At 43.1% G+C, this 21,155-nt stretch overlaps 1 protein-coding gene across 4 annotated transcripts in view; it reads right to left on the bottom strand.

Annotated features, from left to right (window-relative positions):
* Positions 1-2,776, bottom strand: part of MAGI2 (membrane associated guanylate kinase, WW and PDZ domain containing 2) — a 702,840-nt gene extending 700,064 nt beyond the window's left edge. For all 4 annotated transcript variants that reach the window (XM_059471477.1, XM_059471473.1, XM_059471474.1 and 1 more), the window contains exon 1: positions 2,259-2,776. In XM_059471477.1, coding sequence (XP_059327460.1) covers positions 2,259-2,559 — 301 coding nt within the window. In that variant the 5' untranslated portion in view covers positions 2,560-2,776. The remainder of the gene's footprint in view (positions 1-2,258) is intronic.
* Positions 2,777-21,155: the final 18,379 nt, after the last annotated feature.

Here is a 21,155-nt window from a genome sequence, read left to right as displayed (position 1 = left end):
TGCAAAGCACTGTCAGGGAATAGTAATATTGCTGTAACGTGGCTGCCTGTGCTTTGTCACAGAGGGGCGCAGGGACGCACCGGCTGACACTGGAAGGAGGAGTCAGGTAGTAAAGTGCACAAACCATTGACTTTTTCTTTTTTTTTTTTTCCAATAGGAAGTTGGATCCAGAAGGCCTCTCTCTCCAGTGTAAAGGATGCTGGAGCACATGAAAGATATTCCAGCCAGGAAGTCTTTCTCAGTCCAAGAATCTATGCTGAACTGTCATTTCCAAACACACAGACATGTGGCCAGTGCTTTGAGAACTCGCATTAAAACTGCAGTGAGTTAACACACTGAACTGAAACTCCTCGGGTATGTAGAGATACAGGTACAGATACATAGAATTAGGCAGAATTCAGAATTTATCCCTTATGTCTTATACAGAAGATTGCAGTAATTCCCAGACTAAAAGCCTGACTAGGGTCCCTAATTCATATATGACAGGTAATTTATTAAGGGTGCACACATTAATGAATCACCTGTGGCTGCTTTGACTTAAGGAGAAATGTTATAAAAACAGTGAAGAGATAGGACATATGATTCACATAGCAACTCAAAAGTAACCTTAAGTTTGCCTTACTGTAAAGAATCTATAGGATTTCTGAAACAAAAAATTGAAATTGGTTTGCTGACAATCTACCCTTATATTCTTGACACTTCAAATGCTGCTTCTTTTTTGAATCCCATCACAGTGAAACCACTCACACTGAAATTATTAATAAAAAGAGGACAGTACAGAGCAGCTTTCCTGGAGTTCAGGAGCCCAAAGATGACCCTACACTGGCAAGACAGAATCCATTATAGTCGTTTTTAATCTTCGCTTATCACATGAACTCTTGTGTCTCCCTGCACAGCCTGACTGTCAAGATATGATCTACAGCATATTGCACAACTTACCTATAAGGACAAATAAAAAGGTCCCAGATCATATCTGTATATAGAGGCTTGACCTCATGGAGATAACTGAATAGACAATAAAGTACATTCTGAAGGCCTGAGTCGAAATCAGATTCTTTCTACTGGTTCTGTCATGTCTGGATAAACTAATAACTAGCATATTCTTCAAGCATTTGGAAGTATCGCAAATTATACTTTAAACAATAAACCGTCAATTCCAAAGAGGAAGCAAAATTGCCCAATTATACCCAGTGCCAGAGAGATTCTCCTCTGTGTCCTCTGAGCACAGGCTGACGGCTGGAGTTGCCGAGCACAAGCGCCTCTGATGCATGGTATCTAAAAACTTCCCACCGCAGAAATTCCCAAGTTTTCAATGGCTGGGCTCGCTGCCCGGCTGGAATGCGTACTTGAGCGATACGCCCACAGCCGCTGCACCACCCATAGCCCGGGAGCACCTACGGACTCGGCTCCCAGAGCAGCTCCTGTGCTCCAGAAACGCTGCTGGGGTAGCAGAAACCTCCTCGGGAACGTTCAGCTGCAGAGAACTCAACTCAGCATAGTTTAAAGAGGGCAGAAACAAACATGTAAACAGCATCTGTGGCGTCTCTTCTCTATTGACTTTCCTGGAAACGCATTAACCTATTACAGTACTTCAAAATAAATAAGCGAAACAGAGGCGAGGCAAGAGTGCACCGTTCTCTCCCAAAAGTTTCTTTCTGCCTGTTCTCTCACTTGCTCTGAGCTTCCCTGGGATTAGCGATCGTTTTCACCAGGGATCAAATGAATGACTTTTCCGCTAATGACACTTAAGAGATGCTGAAGCCACCCTGGGCGCCGCCAGGGACCCGGCGGGTGGCAGCAGCCCCTGTCCTCACACCAAGGAGCCCGGAGAGGGGCGAAGCCAAGGGCAAGCCCCGCTCCGCACCGGCCCCGGCCGCCGCTCCGGCCCCCGGCAGCGCCGGCGGCAGCATCGACCGGAGGGGCGGCGGGACCGGGGCTGGTGCCTCGGGCCGGGCCGGGCCGGGCCGGGCCGGGGGGATCCGTCCCCGTGAGAGCGGGGCTGCAGGGGGTGCTGCCGCCGCCCCCCGCCCGCCCGCCCGGCATGGCGAAGCGCTGTCACTGACGCACATTTAATTCGCCCGGCTGCGGGTACCGCGCAGCGCCGCTCGCATCCTCCCCCCGCCGCCGGGGAGGGGGCGGCTCCGGCGGGGAGGGGGAAAGTCAAACTGCAGCAACAAAGTTGCTCCCCCTCCGCTCCCCCAGACCTGCCCCGGCCCCCGGGGGGGGGGGGCAGAGAGGGGGGCCCGTGCCTGCCTTACCTTGCTTGACGCACTTGAGGCGGATGGGGTCCTTGCAGTGCTTGATCACTGCCAGCACATCCCTGATGGTGAGCCCGGCCACGGGGGTCTCGTTCACCTCCAGCAGCAGCTCCTCCGGCACCAACTTGCTGCCGCCCTCATAGGCCACCTTGCCGGGCTTCACTTCCCCCAGGTAGGGGAACTGCCCATTCTCGGCGCCCCCCTTCAGCTCGAAGCCCAGCTGTCCCTCCGGGTTCCTCACGATCACGATCTCGTGGACTCTGCTCGTCCAGTGGCTTTTTTTCTTCAAGCCCTTGGACATTGCCGTGGGGATGCTCTGCCCGACTCCCTCCCTGCAGTCTTGTGCTTCTTCCCCCCGTCCCTCTGTGCCCCCGGTCCCCGGGGCAGCCGCGCTCCTCCGGGCAGGCTCGGGGCGGGCGGAGCGGCCGCGGCTGTGCCGGCCGGCGGCCCCGCGGGCTGCAGCTGGGTCGGGGAGCGCCTCAGTGCCCGCTGCTCCCGGCTTTAGCTGATATCCATGGCAGCCGCGGCGGCCGGACCCTGCCTGCGCGTGGATGCACTAGTTGTAGAGAAACTGGCAGGAGGGAGGAGGGAGGAGGGAGGGAGGCAGCGGGAGGGAGGGGACGGCCGCGGCGCGGGGAGGAGGAGGAGGGCTGTTGGTGTCGGTGCCGGAGCGAGGCGGGCGCTGTTTCGCCGCTCCCGCCTCGCCTGACCCGGTAGTGAAGGCCGAGAGAGAGGCTGCCTGGCACAGCCGGCAGAAGGCGGAGGGCGGCCCGGGCGGGGGGGCCAGGGCGCTCTGCGAGCGGGAGGGAGAGCGGCGACCCCCGCCCGGCCCTAGCGCGGCCCCGGCCGGGAGGGGGCGCTCGGGAGAGCGGGGGCGCTGGCCCCGCCGCCTGCCCCGCCCGGCCGGACACTGCCCATCGACTGCCCCGGCTGGAAACACTGCCTGGCACGCCTCGGCCCGGCCGGACACTGCCCGGTACCGCCCCAGCCCGGCCGGACAGTACCCAGCGCCTGCTCCCGGCTGGACACACTGCCTGGCACCGGTCCGGCCTGACCGGACACTGCCCAGCGCTTGCCCCCGGCTGAACACACTGCCCGGTACCGCCCCGGCCCGGCCGGACACTGGCCAGCACAGCCCGGGCCCGGCCGGACCCTGCCTGGCACCGCCCGGGCCCGGCCTAACAATGCCCAGCGCCTGCCCCCGGTCGGACCCTGCCCGGTGCCGCCCCGGCCCGGCCCGGCACCGCTCCGCCCCTGCGAGGGGAGCGGCAGCCCTCGAACCGTCCGGGGCATCGCTGGGGGAGCTGCCCGAGCCGGAGCGGGAAGGGTCCCGCGGTTCAGGAACTCCGCTCGCGGCCGGGAAGCACCAAAGGCAGCTGGGCTTTGGCTGTGGCTGCAAAGCCGAGAGACATCTGCTTGCTTCGGGGATCTCCGTGTCGCGGGCGTTTGCAGAGTGATTTCACTCCATGCGAAGACCTCAGTTCATTGAGTTGCACATAGGCATTGTTGTTTACGCTGGGTGCTGAGCCCAGAGCTGATGGCTCAGGTGGGTGCTACACCTGAAGAGGGTATGACAAAGAGAGGGGTAGCAGTTCTTCCCCTTGAATTTACTGTCACCCAGCAAGTGTTCACCACCCTCGCACCGGTTGCCTTCTGCTGCTTGTCCTCAGCCAAAATCCCACCCTCCAACGGGCAGACCCTCCCTGGAGCCCTAGCAGTGGGATGCACTGTTCAGCAGATACTGTACCTCAATCCTCCTGTGAGCTCTCCCTTTGCTTAGTTCTGTCATATGCCTCACATGTGTGAGCGCAATGAGTGTGGCAATAGGCATGTCTTTCTAGGAAACTTGCCTTAAAAATAGTTTCCATCCCAAGTGGAGGTTGACAAAATACGCTCAGAACAGCATCCTGACTTTAGGAAATGTAGTTTTTGTGCCTGCGGGATACAGAGCAGGATACATGAAGGCAGGGGTCTGCAGACAGGGCATTGAATGGGAAAAGGCAGGAGAAATGTACTTTGTGTTATGGCATGTGATTTAAAGATGGTCAGATATTTTTGAAATTTCAATTAAAGTGACTCCGCAATGAAATTTTCCAAATTGTGCTGCTGTTTTCCTCTTGGTTTCTATGGAAACAGGCCTTTATGTGATCATGCTTGGCTGTGTCTCCTTTACTTCTCCAATAACTTTTGAAGCTGTTGGGCAGTTTCACCCAAATCTATCTCAAATATAATTAAGCTATTTCATGAAAACAGGCAGCTGGGTAGGGCTGAGAGATCCTGTAAATGTCCCAAAGGCTGTAACATGAACTTGCCTCTTATTAAACAGTGATTCACATGGTTGAGAGACCATATAAATGTCTTGGTAATGAGAAAAGTTTCAATTACAGCTCATTATCAGCCTCACTATAACTCTGTGGGAAAACAGGGTTCTTCAGTTCATTTTCCCTCAGAGTTACTAGAGTTCCAGAGGGGAAGAAAGACACATGCAGAGGGGAAGAGAACACTGAGAAATTACTGACATCTATATTTGCAAGTCATTTCGCCTGTTTTGCTGTGGGGGCCTGGTCAGAAGTGCAAAACTCTATGTGTGAGTGGCTTCACAAAAGTGGACTGAAAGGATAAATAAACCTAGACCCCAGATATTTGGAAACATGAGATGCATAAGTACAGACAGCTGAAGATGAGAGGGGAGCTGGGAAGGTGCCTTGACTGGAAGGTACTGAGATGTTTTCACTGGTGGGACAAGGGTTATGTAATGGGTTCCTTTTCCAAAGACCATCATGAATGTCCTGTTGTCACTAGGGAGCAGGGGCTCTGATTTGATAAAAAAAGGCTAAGGCATTTGGAAAGAAAACAAGAGAGTCAGTAGGTAGCCCTGCAGTCTTTCTGTAGCCCTGCCTTTTTTTTCAATTTGTCTTGGTTTTTAGTTCAGAAAAGGAGTAAGAACCAAATGGCTGAAAAGAGGAATACAAGACATAACATCCCGTTATCCTTCCTATATTTTACCAAAATCACTTCTTTGCTGAGTCATCTGCTCTACTAAAGTCCACTCTTTAAAAGTGGTCACCATTTCTTAATTTGGAGTTTGTAGTCATTCTGCTAGTACAGTATTGCTGTTGTTCATTTGTCTTATAATTAAAATAAATTTTTAAGTAAGTCCATGTTTACCACAATATATGTACAACGCTAGGACATCTGCCAAAAATACAGCTCTTAATAAATATGTCAAGAAATATTGGAAATATCCCTAGATGGGGGAAGGGTATGCTGTGGGTGTTATTTTTCTTAGGAGTCTATAGTAAAGTATTGATCAGAGTTTTTAAAATGCTCATTACCATTTTAAGACAGAGGACTTTAACAGTAGGTAATGGATAGAGCATTTCTGATTTCACATGTGCTATGAAAAAACCCAGCTGAATAACCCCTTAATGTCTAACTGCAGTTGTATTAATCTAAAATAAGAACATGTAGAAGTGGTGGAATTGGTGTTGCAGGGGCATTAACTTGGAGGTGGGCAGCAATGTGAGCCAGGCAGATCCTAGCACAGGCATCTGCAGTTTGGCAGAGAAGTGGGAGATTAGATGGAAGGAGCCTTAGCAGTTTTCCCAAAGCAGATCTGTGCGTTGCTTGATCCTCATGTCAGGAAAGGACGGCAGTTTCCAGGTACAGGGACCAAGAAAACTTGGTGAGGAGGATGGCAGCCACACCTGTTAAGAACAGGAGAGAGTGAAGGATGGCTGCAGCATTTTCTTACAGGAGCCATAAGATTTTAGAGTTTTGAGTTGACTGTTTATGGGTGAAATTTTGCCATCATATCATAGCTGGCTTATGTGCTTTGGGCCTAGGGCAGTAATACCAGAAATGCATAGCTTGCTTTGCACCATTTCAGCTCATTCTGTTTAATTTTTACAGGTGTAGAGGGTTATCTGGGCAACCAGATTATTCTTGTCTCTGACAGAGCAGGCATCCCAGCATGGGGCTGAAGGAGTGAGTGAGCAGATTTACTGTCTGACCCCTGAAGAGCTCAAAAAGCACTTTGATTTGCCAAGACCTTTCTGCTATTCCCTTCCATTGGTTCATCCCAGGAGGACCTGTGAGCTGGTCCTGAGTGTGAATGTAAGGGTATCTAACACAAGGGATTTCCTTGAGCAAAAGTAACAACAGCACATAATGAAACACATTCAGCAAACAACACAAATGCCTTTATTATTCCTTTAAATCTGAGCCTGTAAACACAAGAACCAGTAAGTCACTGTACATTTGGGAGTAAAGTTGAGCACATGAGTAAGCTGAAGCGTGAGACTTCATAAATATATTTGGTAGCTGGAAAGGAATCCTTCCTACTGTAACATTACAGATTCAGTAAAAAAGTAACTGAATTCTGGTTTTATTTTCAGTATGCCATGTTTTTAGATAAGTGAATTCCTCAGACAGAAAATGATGTATTGCACATGCCAAAGGGGATAAAAAGAAAATACATCCATTACCTTCTATTATTTATGCAGGAATGGAGTTCTCTGCCTTGTAATTGTGTTTGTAATGTTGGACTTGAACTCAGAAGACATTAAATTTCCTTCTTCAGCACATGCTTCCTGTGTGACTGGATGATAACAACATGATATTGCTCTCTCATTTTTTCCATTTTAGTATGGGCATAATTCCTCTTTTCTCTACAGTTTTCTATTTAACATGTCAGCCACCCAACAATTATTCTTAAATAAGCTTCTCAACGCTACAATATAAATTCATCATAGGACATGTATTCATCTTGGGCCAGGAATTCAGATGATTAAATCCAAAATCATAAATATTTTCCCTGTACCTTTAGTTACCTGAAAAGTTTGTAATAGATTATCTTCCCATCAGTGGAGCTCCAGAGTGTCTTAGTTGATTTCTTCTGCTTGGAGTTCTAAATATTCTCCTTGGGATTCTTCAAAAATGCCAAGTCCTTTATTTCTTTGGATAAAAACAAAAAATTCCTAATATTCTCAGCTGCAAATTTCACCAAAAAAACCACTAGAAATTTGTTACCACATTTACTACAGTCACACATGTCTTCTGTGAGTCTTAGTTTTATTAGTATGAGCCTAGAGTTATTTCTAGTATAATCTTTTCCCATTTCCTGGCTTCAGCTTTGGAGAACACTTGCTTTAGAAAGGCTAAAACCTCAGGCTATTTATCTAAAAATTCTTTTCCCAAGTCCTCCAAATTCTCAAGTTTGATAAAAAATACATGTTTTATTGTACTACAGAGAAAAAAAAAGAATTACTGTGTGTGTTTTGTTGGGTTTTTATTTGTCTTAGATCAAAATGTTCCATAGTCTTGGCCATCAGTGCTTCAAAATAATTTGTTATTTAATTTTAAATGTCAACATTTTGTAAATCACACATCTGGCAAAAAATGCAAAGTAATGGGTAATACTCAGCTGTCTCAACCCATTTGAGGATTCCTGTTTTGGCAATAGCTCTTGCAGAAGGCAAATGTGATCACTTCTGCATGGAAAGAAAATAGTGTCTATGGCTGTACTGGAAGATAAAGGCAATTTTTGGGAGCAGAGAAAAATCAAAGACTGAAGTTCATCTAAATGGTATTGTTTACAACAGGTTTATAAGATTGCAGGAAACATTTTGTTCTCTCCTGCTCATCTCTATTGGCTTTTGTTTTAAAATAATCTTTCTCAGTTACTTTTCCCTTTTGCTATCAAATTTTGGTAGTGCATACTTCCCATGCTGCTCTTGCTAGCTGCTCATGAGTTGATTAAGGCGAGACATAGAAAATTTGTTGGAGGTCAAAAACTTCCCCAGGGACAAAGTTGTGGAGACAGTCTGTCAAAATAAATTTGGAAAGAGCCATTGAAATAAACAAATGATAGCCTCTTCTTACAGCAATGCAAGTTTAAATTGCATCCCAGTAAATATCCACAGCAGAAGACAGAATAAGACAGAAACAAAACTGCACACAACACCCTATCAGAAAATAATCCCTTAAATTTGTCCTGACAGTAGAAAGATAGCAAGCCTACAAGTATCTGTTACAGTGAAATGGAAGAGAAGCGGGAGGCTCACTGTGAATTACTGCTGCTGGGTGGTGGTTGGTATTCTGAAAAATAGCAGATAAAGTGGCTCAGTAAGAGCCTGGGTTTGAATTGATGACTCCTCTACCACCATGGCACCAGTTTGTGCACTTGCTAGTCAAAGTCATCCTGTATCTAGTCTCTTCAGTTTCCCATTTTAATATTTAGTATTCAGTGATCTACCTCACCATTAAAATATCCATAAACATTTGGTTGTTTCTGGTATGTGATGATATCTTAGATTAGCAAACTACCATGGACCTATTCTCTGAATTCTTTTTTCCTTGCCTTATTTTCATTTCCCTTGGATTAGACAAAATGAGACTTTCCTCTTTCATGTTTATAATCGGTTTCATTTTACATTTCATATGAACTAACAGTGCTGCTGAGATTGATCTCACAGCGTGGCTGGGAAAGGAGATGAATATTTTATGAACTTATAAAAGATAAAATGAAAGCATATTATTCTAGGGATGTATTGTTGATGTTCCATGTAAAATTGTGACAGCATGTCCATTCAGAACCTTATTTGCACATCTCTCTCATCTCTTTGAGAGGAATAACTTCTCCATGTCAAAATTCTAGCACTTAATGTGATTGCAAAGCCTTTTTGTCATGAAAATTAACAAATACTTCTGAAGTTAGAAGTATTCACACAGACATCACCATGGAAATTTATAAGAGGTTGCATGTTTTGTAGATACATTTCCATAAATATTAAAGCATGGTGCAATGAGGAGTTTGGAGAAAATGATGCAAAAATAATACCTGCAGAAACTCACCCAATGCTTTGTCACTGCTCAGAGGCCATGCATGAGCCAAACTGAGCACGAAAAAAACCTCACTCAATTTAGCAATTTGGTGCAAGTGATGCTGAAGCACCCAACTGGCCAAATTCTCAATGTTTTTCCCTTAGTAAGCCTGAAGCTTTAATGAATTCAGCTGGTGAGGATGATGTCTCATTTCCATTGCTCTACCACACTTTTAAATTCAACAGAGTTCCTGATTCGTGCTGCCTCATGACAGCTGAAGGACAGGGTATCCCTTGTCTGATCAGGATCCAGCTACTCTTCCCTCCCTGCTGCCTGTGTTTTTCACAAGTGCAGAAACATTTGGGTTGCTTTCACCGGCTGGCTGTATTGCAGGATTATCTGGTGATGGAGACATCTTTATGTATCATGTATCATCACACTGAGGTTGGTGACAAAAATGGTTTTGAATTAGCAGAGCTTAATTTCAGAGTGATGTATAAATACCCAAAACCTTGAATACTAGGGTAAACCTAGAGCCCTTGTCTCTGCCCCACAACCAGTGTGTGTGTGCTCCAGATGTGACAAAAAGGCATTTGCACACCCTGAGGTTTTATGCAATTTTGTTTATGTAGTTCTGGAATTGACCCACACATGCTTAAAATCACAAGATGGGCTTAGCTGTGTTTTCAGGATGATGCTCTCAAGGAAGCTGAATTACCTTCCTGTGCAGTTTTGGTGTTATTCTCCATGCTTTGTCACACTGGTGCATCATTCTCAAACAGAACATTTCTGCACAGGTGCTTCCATCAATAGCAGCTCACTGATGGGACTGCACTGCACTGTCAGGTCACTGATGCTGCTCTTGAATGACGTTTTCAGGGGGAAAAAAAAAGCTTCAACTGATGTAATGACCTAAATCTAATGATTTGAAGACAGAACCCTCAATCAAGACTTCAATTCAAGGTTTTTGTTCCTGTAAATTGTAGGTCAAGGCCACAGTCTCCAGGAATATTTGACGCTTGACCAGAAATCCAGGTTTTCCTGGGGAAAATGCTCAGATAGGCACCTCCACTGAATTTGAAGAAGGAAGCATGCTCACCCTCCTGAAGCAAGACAAGTGCAAGTCAGCCCTTACTGCACTCAGTTGAGAGATTTGTGTTGAACACATAGCATATAAAAATAGATTTTAAAAGTTTCAGAAGTCAAATTATTCTTATTTTGACTTTGGAAATGTGTTTTCTTGAGCTGAGAGGAAACCATACTGTACTTTATCATTGCCTTGTTATATGATAGCTGGAAATGAAAGAAAGACTGTGTTTGGTAGGTGTTGAATTTTTTTATCCCTAATCAAAGGAAAAAAATCTTCTCGGTCACTGTGCAGTTAGAAACACATGAAGAAGAAACACTGCATGGGCAATTACATTATTTTTGCAATTTCCTACAGATTGTTTAATTAGTCTGAGAGACTTTATTCAAGGACAGATTTGTTAGTTTTCTTCTGTCTAAATAATATTGGAGCTCTCATAACCTTCATATCAACATCATGGTTTTTTTCTCATAAGGGTTCTTTATTTGTAAGTCTACTTTTCTGTCGCAGCCAGTGCCTGGGTTGTTGTGTCTGAAGCCGGTAACACTTGCTCTTTTGTCCCTGTAAGTTGATGTAGGCAGTGGTGACTCTAATCCACAGTTCTGCTGCTGCAGTCCTTCACTCCAATTCTTTTTTCACCCCAAGGTTAATAATGAAGTAGTGGAATAATGACCATACCATAGGTAAATAAGGAGGCTAACACCAGTGCTGAGATTTATTTAAAAAGAGGTTTTAAAAAAGTAGAGAGGAAGAAAGAAAGAACTATTCTAATTAGAAAGAACTTTTAAAATAATTGAATTACTTCCTGAAGACCTTCTGATATATATTGGTTTGGGATGTGTCTTGTTTTCACTTTAGATTTTAAATGCAATGAACTTCTCCTCAGATACAATTACTTGCAATTCTCATAGGACTCCTACCATCACTGTGAGCTTTGTCCCATGTATTTACATCATAAATTAGTATTTATGCTGTGAACAGCTTTTAATACAGATATAATGGATAATAGGGGGTAAAAGCAGGCAAGATCACAAAGTTCTAAGATCACTTTCTGAGCACATAATAGATGTTGGGGGTGACAGAACACTGGAATAAGCTCTGCTGAGAGATTGACTCACTGTGGGCTTCTAAGATCCAACAGGGCTCAGCCCTGAGCAATTTGCTGTGCTTGACCCTGCTCTGGGCATTGGGTTGGACTTGGTGACCTCAGAGGTTGTTTAATCTCAACAATTCAGTAATTCTGTGTGGTTGTGTGCCAACCAAATCACTGGAGTCTTCCGACACAGCTGTTCATTGAGCCACATCATCCTTGCCATAAAGTTGTATGAAGGCAATATTATGGATGGAGACCAGATCTGCAATTATTAGATTGAGCAGTGCTCCTTCACAGCAATTGTCCCATTGACTTTTATATTAAATTGGCTTCTGAGCACCTCTTGACCTGAAGGTTAAGCTCTTGGTATGCAATTCAATTTAAAAATTAATTGACACTATTAAGACACTTCTTCCAAACCCAAATTAATGACCCTCTTAATTTACAAACCTAGGAGCCCTGAATGAATTAATAATGTATTTACTGGGTTTATATATTGGCATTCCTGCAATACTAAATAGGTGCAATTGGTATTAGTTCAGCTGGTCTCAGGTTGAAACTGATTTTCCCCAGTGGTGAGAGAAAACGACAAATTGCTCATTTGACAGGATTTTATCTCTTTTGGGGTACACTTTAGAAAGGAGTGCTGGAAATAGAGGAAAATATTGCTTTATCCTACAGAGATGAGCTAACAATGAATTATTTTTTCCTTTTCTTCAGGTGAAACCAAATTTTCAGTGGGACCCACATAGTGCTGCATTTATTGCATGATTTAATTTTTGGGTATGCATTTTTAAGTGTCACTGGAACAAATCTTTTATCCTTGTGGCTTGCACTTAAAAAATGAGTGCTGCACTGGCAGCTGTTTCCCTGCAGAAAACGTCTGACCTACCCAATTAACAATATTATTTTCTGAAGTAATTTTTTTCCTGATATTGCTCCTTCAGTTTTGGTATTCAGTCAGGATGCCCTTCTCTCAGAAAGTACACAAGTTTCCACCTGCAGATTTTGTCTATGCAATCATCTTCCTAAAGCAGAACTGCACACTGTTGTACCTTGGCTTCTACTGAGGTCCATCATCTTAGCATTGTCTTCAAAGAAATAAATGTAGTGAGAGTTTTAAAAATTTATTTCTGTACATAAAAAGATATTGAAAGTCACTGCTTTTGGATTGTACCATTGCAAAATCTGAAAGGCAATAATTTTGAAGCTCTCTTCTCAAGATAGCCAATTTATTGCTAGAGAAAAAGATCCACAGCAAAGTAAGAATTAGACTAGATTCTTCAGCATCTTTTACAGAAGTGTCCCTGAAGAACATGTTTTCAGTCATTGCAAGGGAGCAAGTCACCTTGTTTCTTAGACAGCAATAACCAGACAGATAAAAAGTAGGTCAAAATTGAACCTTTTCAAGGTTTGTTTGGTTTCTATACATTTAAGGGAAATAAGTCACTTTTGTGATTTGGAAATAGCAAGTCAATTCCAGCCCAAAAGAACAAGTAAAGTAATTGACACTTCTTCTAGGTGTAAATACGATGGAATTAAACTCCATTGAATTGATTTGCATATATGTATGTTATAATTAATTATCAAAACAAAGTCTGTGTGAATATTAAAAGACTCACTTTAATCCTAGTGTGGAAAAGACTTAAAACAAACTTGAATTTCTGTTCTTAATGATTTATTTTGAACTTCATTATTTTACTATATGTACATATATCCCACAGTTTACCTTTAGTTTGACATTTATATGTTGTCATTGAGTAGTTATAAGACTAGTTTTTAATTTGAAAAGTGGATAGTTTTCTAGGATAATTTCTGGAGATGTAGATGGGAACGTAAATTTTTTACAAAGAATGTAGCTGCTTGTATTTTTTATTCTGAATCACAGGTGCTTTTTACGAATCTGGAAATTGTGATTCTAGCAGGGATTTTGACTGTTATGGGCGCTCACACTTTGGGAGCTCACTCCTTTTTGCAAAAGCATGGCACTTGACAGTGTTTGTTACTACTAACACTTGGCTCTCTGCAGTGATATGAGGATGGCAGTAGGCAGGTGTTACGCTGTGACTACTACTTAGCAGGAGAAACTTGCTCCTTATCCTAGCCCTTATTCTCCCATCTGCTTGCTTCACTCACTGTTGTGTCTGGCTGGAATCCAGATTTGTAAACTCTTTTGGGGACTTGGATATTTTTTTGGTACATATTCCATGCTTCTAGATGACTTAACACAGAAAGCACAATAATTATCCCTTCTTCTAAGACTGCAGGACAAATATTGTAGTCTACAGTCTTGCCTCCTGACCATCAGAACTTAACAAACTGTAGGACTGCATTGTGGCTCTGTCCCTCACTATGCAGCTCACTTTTCTTTTAATAGGAACAAGCACTCTTAAGTGCCCTTTTTGGGCTAACAAATAAAAATAATTGGTGTATCTACTACACAAGACTAAATTAGTGAATAAATTTAGCCATTTATATAATAGTATCTTGTTGGTGGTAAATTTGAATTAATTAAATTTAATTAATTAATTAAATTTAATTAATTAATTAAATTTAATTTAATTGACCTTTTTTAGTTAGAATAAAGAGTACTGCAACAGTTCCTTGTTATCTTAAACTTCTACATGAATCAATGAGCTAATACTTGGGTAAAATGAAAGTATATTCATACTTCTGTTTTATTTTGCATTTGGGTTGGGGATTTCTTTTTCCCAAAAGCTGGTTAGGGAATAACCAATGCTGTTGTAATAACACCAATGCTGTGGGTTCAATCCTCATATGAGTAATACACTTAAGCTGGACTCAGTGATCCTTGATGACCCCAGTGGGGTTCCCCAGAGCTCAGTATTGGGGCCAGTCCTGTTTAATATTATTATCAATGATCTGGACAAGGGATGAGGTGCTCCCTCTGTGAGTTTGGAGATGACACAAAGTTGAGTGGCAGTAATGATCTGCTGGAGGGTAGGATGTCTCTGCAGAGGGATCTGGACAGGATTGATGGGCTGAGGTCAATTGTGTGACAAGGGTGAGTGCTGCACTTTGGCCACAACAGCCCCAGGCAGCAGCACAGGCTGAGGCAGAGTGTCTGCAGAGTGGAAAAGGACCTGTGGGTGCTGGTCAGCAGCAGCTGAACATGAGCCAGCTGTGCCCAGGGGGCCAGGAAGGCCAGAGGCACCTGGACTTGTATCAGCAGCACTGTGGCCAGCAGGACCAGGGCAGTGATTGTCCTCCTGTGCTCAACACTGGTGAGGCCACATCTCAAATCCTGTGCTCAGTTTTGGGCCTCTCACTAAGGGACAACATTAAGGGGGACATTGTTAAGGTAATTCCCTCTCAAGTCAGGGCTTGGCAAGATTTACATTATTTTTTTCCAAAAAGGGTTGTCTAAGGACATTTCTGAAGTGAATCCAGAGAATGGCAACAGAGCAGATGAAGCCTCTGGAATATCTGAGGGAGTCAGGATTGTTTAGCCTGGAGAAAAGAAAGTTCAGAGGGGACCTTATCACTCTACAACTACCTGGAAGGAGGTTGTAGCAAGCTGGGGGTCAGACTCTTCTCTGAGGTAACAAATGACAGGACAAGAGGAAATGGCCTCAAGTTGTGCCAGGGAATGTTTAGATTTAGGAGAAATTTCTTCCATGAAACAGTTGTCAAGCAGTTGAGGAGGCTGCTCAGTGGAGCAGTGGAGTCACCATCCCTGGAGGGGATATTTCAAAGATGTGTGGGTGTTGCACTTAGAGATTTGGTTTAATGGTGGAGTTGGTAGTGCTGTGTTAACAGTTGGGCTCAAAGATCCTAGAGGTCTTTTCCAAACTAAATGAATTATGTGATTCTGTTCTATAATGCAAATGGATTTAGACTCTGAATGCACACATTTTTAAATATGCTTTGAACTTTAAACAAATAAGCAGTTTCTTTACGGACATAGCTCATTAAGGAAGTACAAAATTCCTGCAGGTGATTCTAGGATCAGTGCCCTGTATAGTTATGTTGACTCAGAAAATGGTGTTTGAAGAAGCCAAAGGGAAGAAGAGGATTTATAATCATGTTTGAGGTATTCAAAATTATTTAAAAGTTACTTTATGTACAGGGTTGACAAACTTTTCTCAGACTCTCCATATTTTCTTCAGAAGAGTTCTAAAATAATTCTCTGCTTATGTTTACTAGGTTTAGGTTCACCTTACATGGCAAAATTTACAATTGCAGATGAATTTGCAACTAGTGCAGGGAACTATCAATCTATTATTCCATTTTATTAGAACAGTAATGAAAATCTGATGCTCAAGTGCTTAAACTTAAATGATGTATTTCTGAATTTGTGAACTACACACTTGGGAAGGAATCAGCTGGACAGAATGCTGTCCCCATGCACTGCTCTTTGCAGTGTAGCATCCTTTATTATGTTGCTCTTTATTTATTATCCCTCTAAAGCATTATTGCACTCAAGATGTACTTATGTAACAGGACATAAAAATAATTTGCAGAGTAGTAGATGGAAGTTAAAACACACCGCTGTCTACGTTAGACAGGATTTACTTAGAAAGCTAAGAGGAAAGTCATGGAAAATGTAATCTTCTCTATTTTTTACTTGTCTTAATCTTTGCTATTCCTTCTCTGTACATGGCATATTTAATCAGATACAACTGCTTGAAAATTCCTGCATCTTTAGAGATCCCTTTTTGGAAAAAATTAATGTAAATCTAGCCAAGCCCTGATTTGAGAGGGAATTATCTTAAAACTGATTTGGAATGACAGTCATATTTTATTTTTTTAAACTTAGAAATATTAATATATCTGTCATCATAAACAGCTTTTGATAGTGAATTAGAAATTATACTTTCCCAAGGATGACAATTGAATTACCTATATAAACTAAACTGAGAAAACATAATTATTATTTAGAATAAATCTTTACTATTATGTCCAAATACAAGACATCATAATACTTCAATAATTTATGATTATTTCCAGAGTCTGTTAACAAATGTGTTCATGCAAACGTGATCAAACTGTACTTCGACATATGGTATGATGTTTATAATGGGACATGATAATCTGATGAATAAAAGAGATGCAGATTGATACTTTATAATATTATGGGAGAGTGGATTTTATTTCCTTACTGTGTGTCTCCTGTCTTGTCTGAAGTGTTGGATACAAGGTTCAGAACCATTTCTGTAAGGTGCTGGTGGTGTTCATTTTTTCTTCTTGAATGAATAGGTGCTAAAATTAATTTTGGTGTCTGGAGCTTTCTTTGATAGAGAGCTAAAAAGCTGAATGTACTCGGTGCAATCCACCCTATCCAGACTCCTCTGAGGCATCTTTGACAAGGCTCAGAGAAACAACTGAGCTGCCAACAGACTAGAGGTGGGTGGAATCCCTTGGCTCTGGGGTTCCAAGAGCCTTCTGAACTTTTGGGTAACATCAGAGAGGGGGAGACCTTTCCTGATCTCACACAGGAGGGCCCCACCAGCACCCACAGTTGTGGGGTTCAGCCAAGGGTGTCTCAGGAACAGAGGGGCACAAACTCAGGACAGCAGGAGCAGGGTGGACTCCCATGGTTCATTCAGGGAACAGCTACAGCACTGTGAGAGAGGCCAGAAGCAGCATGGAAAAGCAGTGGTGAGGAAGGACTTGGGTTTAGCTAGAAGGAGTAAAATGCTTTGAAAATTAAACTTACTGAATATTATTCCTTTATTCTTGTGCTATATTCCTGCATTAATGGATATATATAGGTGAAGTACGGCTATATTTTGTGTCCTTGTTTGTATGGGTACTCCAAATATTAAAATTAATTTATGTAACAGTTATCTTCAGACAAATCGACTTTAGTAGCTGCAGGAAGCATTGACATAATTCTTTAGAAATATAAATTCTGCTTTTCTTAATACCCATAAAACTTTGCTGTTGTGTGGGCAAGACTCCAAATGCTGTATTTCTGTAAAACAGCTACCAAAATCAGTTACTGTTCATTTAAAGTGTCATTTGGAAACCATGGGAATAGGAAAACTTAATTTGGGAAAAAAACATTTCTATCTATATACTTTGTAAAATATGTAACAGCTTCAGAGCCTGCAGATAGTGGCTGTGATGGAACTTTTCATGTGGATTAAACAAGTAGACTCCAAAGTCCCCAGTTAGGATAGTAAATTGTCACCTTGATTTCTAAAACCTCCTGCAGAAGGGAACAACTGATTGATCACTGCTTTCAAAGATACACTGCCCTGGTTTCAGATGTAGGACTCCAGAAGGACTTGGGTCTTGCAGAGTTATGGTGTTGCAAATTTGATTTTGAGTAGTCAGGGGAAACTTGGAGCTATAAACCTGCCTAAGTGTAAATTACACATTGATAATTAATGTTCATCTGGTGTATAGATTATGTCCAAGAAAGAGGTCCATTGATGTCTTCAATATGGGTAAAAATTCTTACAGCATTCTTGTGTCTAATGTTAAATTGCAGGAAAGGACATTTGTGTGCACAAACCATGTTTTATAGCTATTTTTTTGCCACCATCTAATGGTTAATCTCCATTCAGTGAATAAAAATCCTGTGATCAACTCCCTTTGGCAGCCTGATGATATGGCACCTGCATTTCTCATATTGCAGCTTTTTTATTTGTCAAAAAGTACATAACTATATGAATTCCAGGGAGAGGAGGGATGACATTTTACCCCACGGTCAGAACACAAGGAGCTCACATGGAGCATTGTACTGCCTGATTAAATCGTCCTCGGAGCAAGGGCTGAAATTTATGTAACTTTCCCGTAGGAGTTGATCACCCTTGTGTTTGTAATGCCTGTGTAATATCCCACATAATCTGTCTTTGTGTCATCAAGTGGCTATTTCTGTATGTCACGCACAGTGGAACAGTTTAAAGGACTGAGAAGTTCCAGTAACTTGTGTTTAAATGCAGTTGCATGGAGAACATGTGGCAGGTTGAAAGCTCTGGATAGAAAATAGACCTTTTTTCTTGCTCATCACACAAGCACTGTGCTGGCTTTTAGGTAAGAGGAAGGTGTCTTCATCAGCTCTTCATTCTGGGGACTGAAAGGTGGGGTAAGTTTTGCTGTTAGAGCTTTGGTAGGGAAAAGGTGTTGGAAACTTAGTACATGATTTTCAGCAGGGGCTAGACATGGAGCTGGGAAGGGGCCACAGGGAGGAATAACCACATCCCACCCAAAATTGTTCACAGTCACAGTAGCAGCTGAGATCTAATTGAGTTTATCAGTACTGCAAAACTCTCCCAGTTTTGTGTGTCACACATGGACAGATCAGGCCACTGCTGGAAGGCCTAGGAGAGGTCTAAAGGTGTAGGATTGAAAAAAAATATTCACTAAACAAAAACTGGATGAGTGGGTGGATGTTAGAAAGGAGGGGAAATCATGTTCTTCCAGTTATTTATTTCTTTTTTGAACAGTCAGTCTAATTTTCACTTATGATAGGATGACATGCATGAAATTATTTTAATGAGCAGTTACTTAAAGGAAGCATAATCAGGGAGATTAGGGATTTCTGTACTTTTTCAGCTTTTATGTCTGTATCTAAATGCGCAAAATTTTTCAAGAATTAATAATTTGCTTTCAAAAAAGCTTTGGGCTTTTCAAATAATATTTTTAAGCATATGTATATGCTTAAAAATATGTAGCCCCATATTTTTCCATTGGTAGTTCAGAAATAGGATTTTCCCCCTATTTTTACTGTCAAAGTAGAGATAATGAGGTATTTATGCCATAGTAACCAAGTTACTGCTCTGTGAAACAGTGTTGCAAATGTGTGTGTAAAATGTTCAATTGTTTCATTACTTCCAAGAGCTCTCCGTGTGGAAAACTTCTGCATAATATTTCAGGAGCTTTAGCTCTGTATCTCTGTTTACCTCAATAGAGAAATATTTAAATAAAAGGTTTTAAATTACTGATGTCTCCATGTATAACAATGGTTTAGGGCATTGGTATAGTGACCGACTGAACTGACAAGAAAATACAGGACAATTTTTGAAGAAGTAGAACACAAACCTAGAACATCCTTATTGGAATAAAAATACTTTTGATAGCAGGTTTTATTCTTAAAATAGTAAAAATTGTATTTGGGATATGTAAGATTTTTTTTCCATATTTTTGTTATTGCCATCAATAGTTTCAGCCTAGCCAAATCAGCCATTCCTAATAAAGAACAAAGGCACATAAGTGACTTCCTACCAAGAACACAAACATCTGCTAAGCAGTTGCAAGTACCGTAGTCTGACTTGGAGGACAAAATGCTGTAAATAGGGAATACGGGTCTGAAACCTCCCATTATGATCAAGGATAATTAAAAGGCCTAGTGAAATTCCAGTGGGGAGGAGGATATACTGGAAATTAAGAATAAATTAGTGCAAAATAGTTCCCCAAACCATTTATTTCTTTTCAGTCCTCCCCAGAATATGTCAAATTCTTTGTTTTACTTATATTTTGCTCTTTTTCCTTTTACCCACTTTCCTCTTTTCATTTTATCACAACCGCCCACCAAAAAAAAACCTTTTAAAAGTATTGCTAGAAGCAGAGAAGTCAAAGTTCACCCTTAGAAAGAAAGGCATGTGGAGGAGTATCCATTTAACGCTGCTGCAAAGGGTTTCAGAAAGTCTCGCCCATGTCTGTGCTTGTTTATGCTGTGCGAATGGGAAGGCATTTCTCGGAGGAATGCAGCGAGCAGCGTTTCTGAAAGCAATCGGGAAATTCTTGCTGATGTGGGAGTTGCCAGCGCTCTCCCAAACTAATGAAAAGCCCAAGACTGGGATTACGCTCGAAAGAAAAGTGTCTGCTAATTGGTTTTCGCTATGTGTGGAATAAGAATGGTCAGAGAAAGAGCTGTGGCTCTCTCTTAAAGGCCAAACACTGCTCGGGCTGTTGGGGCGTTATCATCATCTCCCGGCTCCGGGGGCTTCAGCCTCCCTCCGGCTCTTCTGCGCTCACAATTCCTGCTCATTCTCCTCGCTCACTCTTCAATGCTCCCTTTAGTCGCTGTTTGGGCAGTTTGCTGGAGCTTTGCACGCCCTGTCAGGGTTATTTCGGTATTTAAAGCCCAGCTCTGGCAGCGTGGCTGAGCTCAGCAGTGCCGCTGCCGGCACCCGAGCGCTGCGGGCACCGAGCGCGGCATTCCCGCACCTGGGAGCGACCCGTGCCCGGCCAGGGGCTGTTCCTGCCCGTATCCCACGGACATTTCTGCCTGGCAGTGTTTCTGGCCGTTCGGGAACCCCGGGGCGATGCCGAGCATTGCGGTGCCATCTGCTGGCACCGCGTCCCGGCTGCGCCAGTGGAGCCTCCCCCGCCTGGGGAGATGGAAAAATGGATGGATGGATGGATGGATGGATGGATGGATGGATGGATGATGGATGGATAGATGGATGGATGATGGATGGATGGATGGATGGATGGATGGATGGATGGATGATGGATGGGTGGATGGATGGATGGATGGATGATGGATGGATAGATGGATGGATGATGGATGGATGGATGGATGGATGGATGGATGGATGGATGATGGATGGGTGGATGGATGGATGGATGGATGGATGATGGATGGATGGATGATGGATGGATGGATGGATGGATGATGGATGGGTGGATGGATGGATGATGGATGGATGGATGGATGGATGGATGGATGATGGATGGGTGGATGGATGGATGGATGGATGGATGGATGATGGATGGATGGATGATGGATGGATGGATAAAAGGATGGATGGATGGATGGATGGATGGATGGATGGATGGATGGATGATGGATGGGTGGATGGGTGGATGGATGGATGGATGGATGGATGATGGATGGATGGATGGATGGATGGATGGATGGATGGTGGGGTAAGCCCCGCTGAGGGTGAGCGCTGTAACCTGCTCTACCCCGGTA

This window comes from Ammospiza nelsoni, chromosome 5, assembly GCF_027579445.1.
Source record: "Ammospiza nelsoni isolate bAmmNel1 chromosome 5, bAmmNel1.pri, whole genome shotgun sequence".
Lineage (NCBI taxonomy): Eukaryota > Metazoa > Chordata > Aves > Passeriformes > Passerellidae > Ammospiza > Ammospiza nelsoni.
The sequence above is the reverse complement of the archived record's forward strand: the minus strand, read 5'-3'. Positions and strand labels throughout refer to the sequence as shown.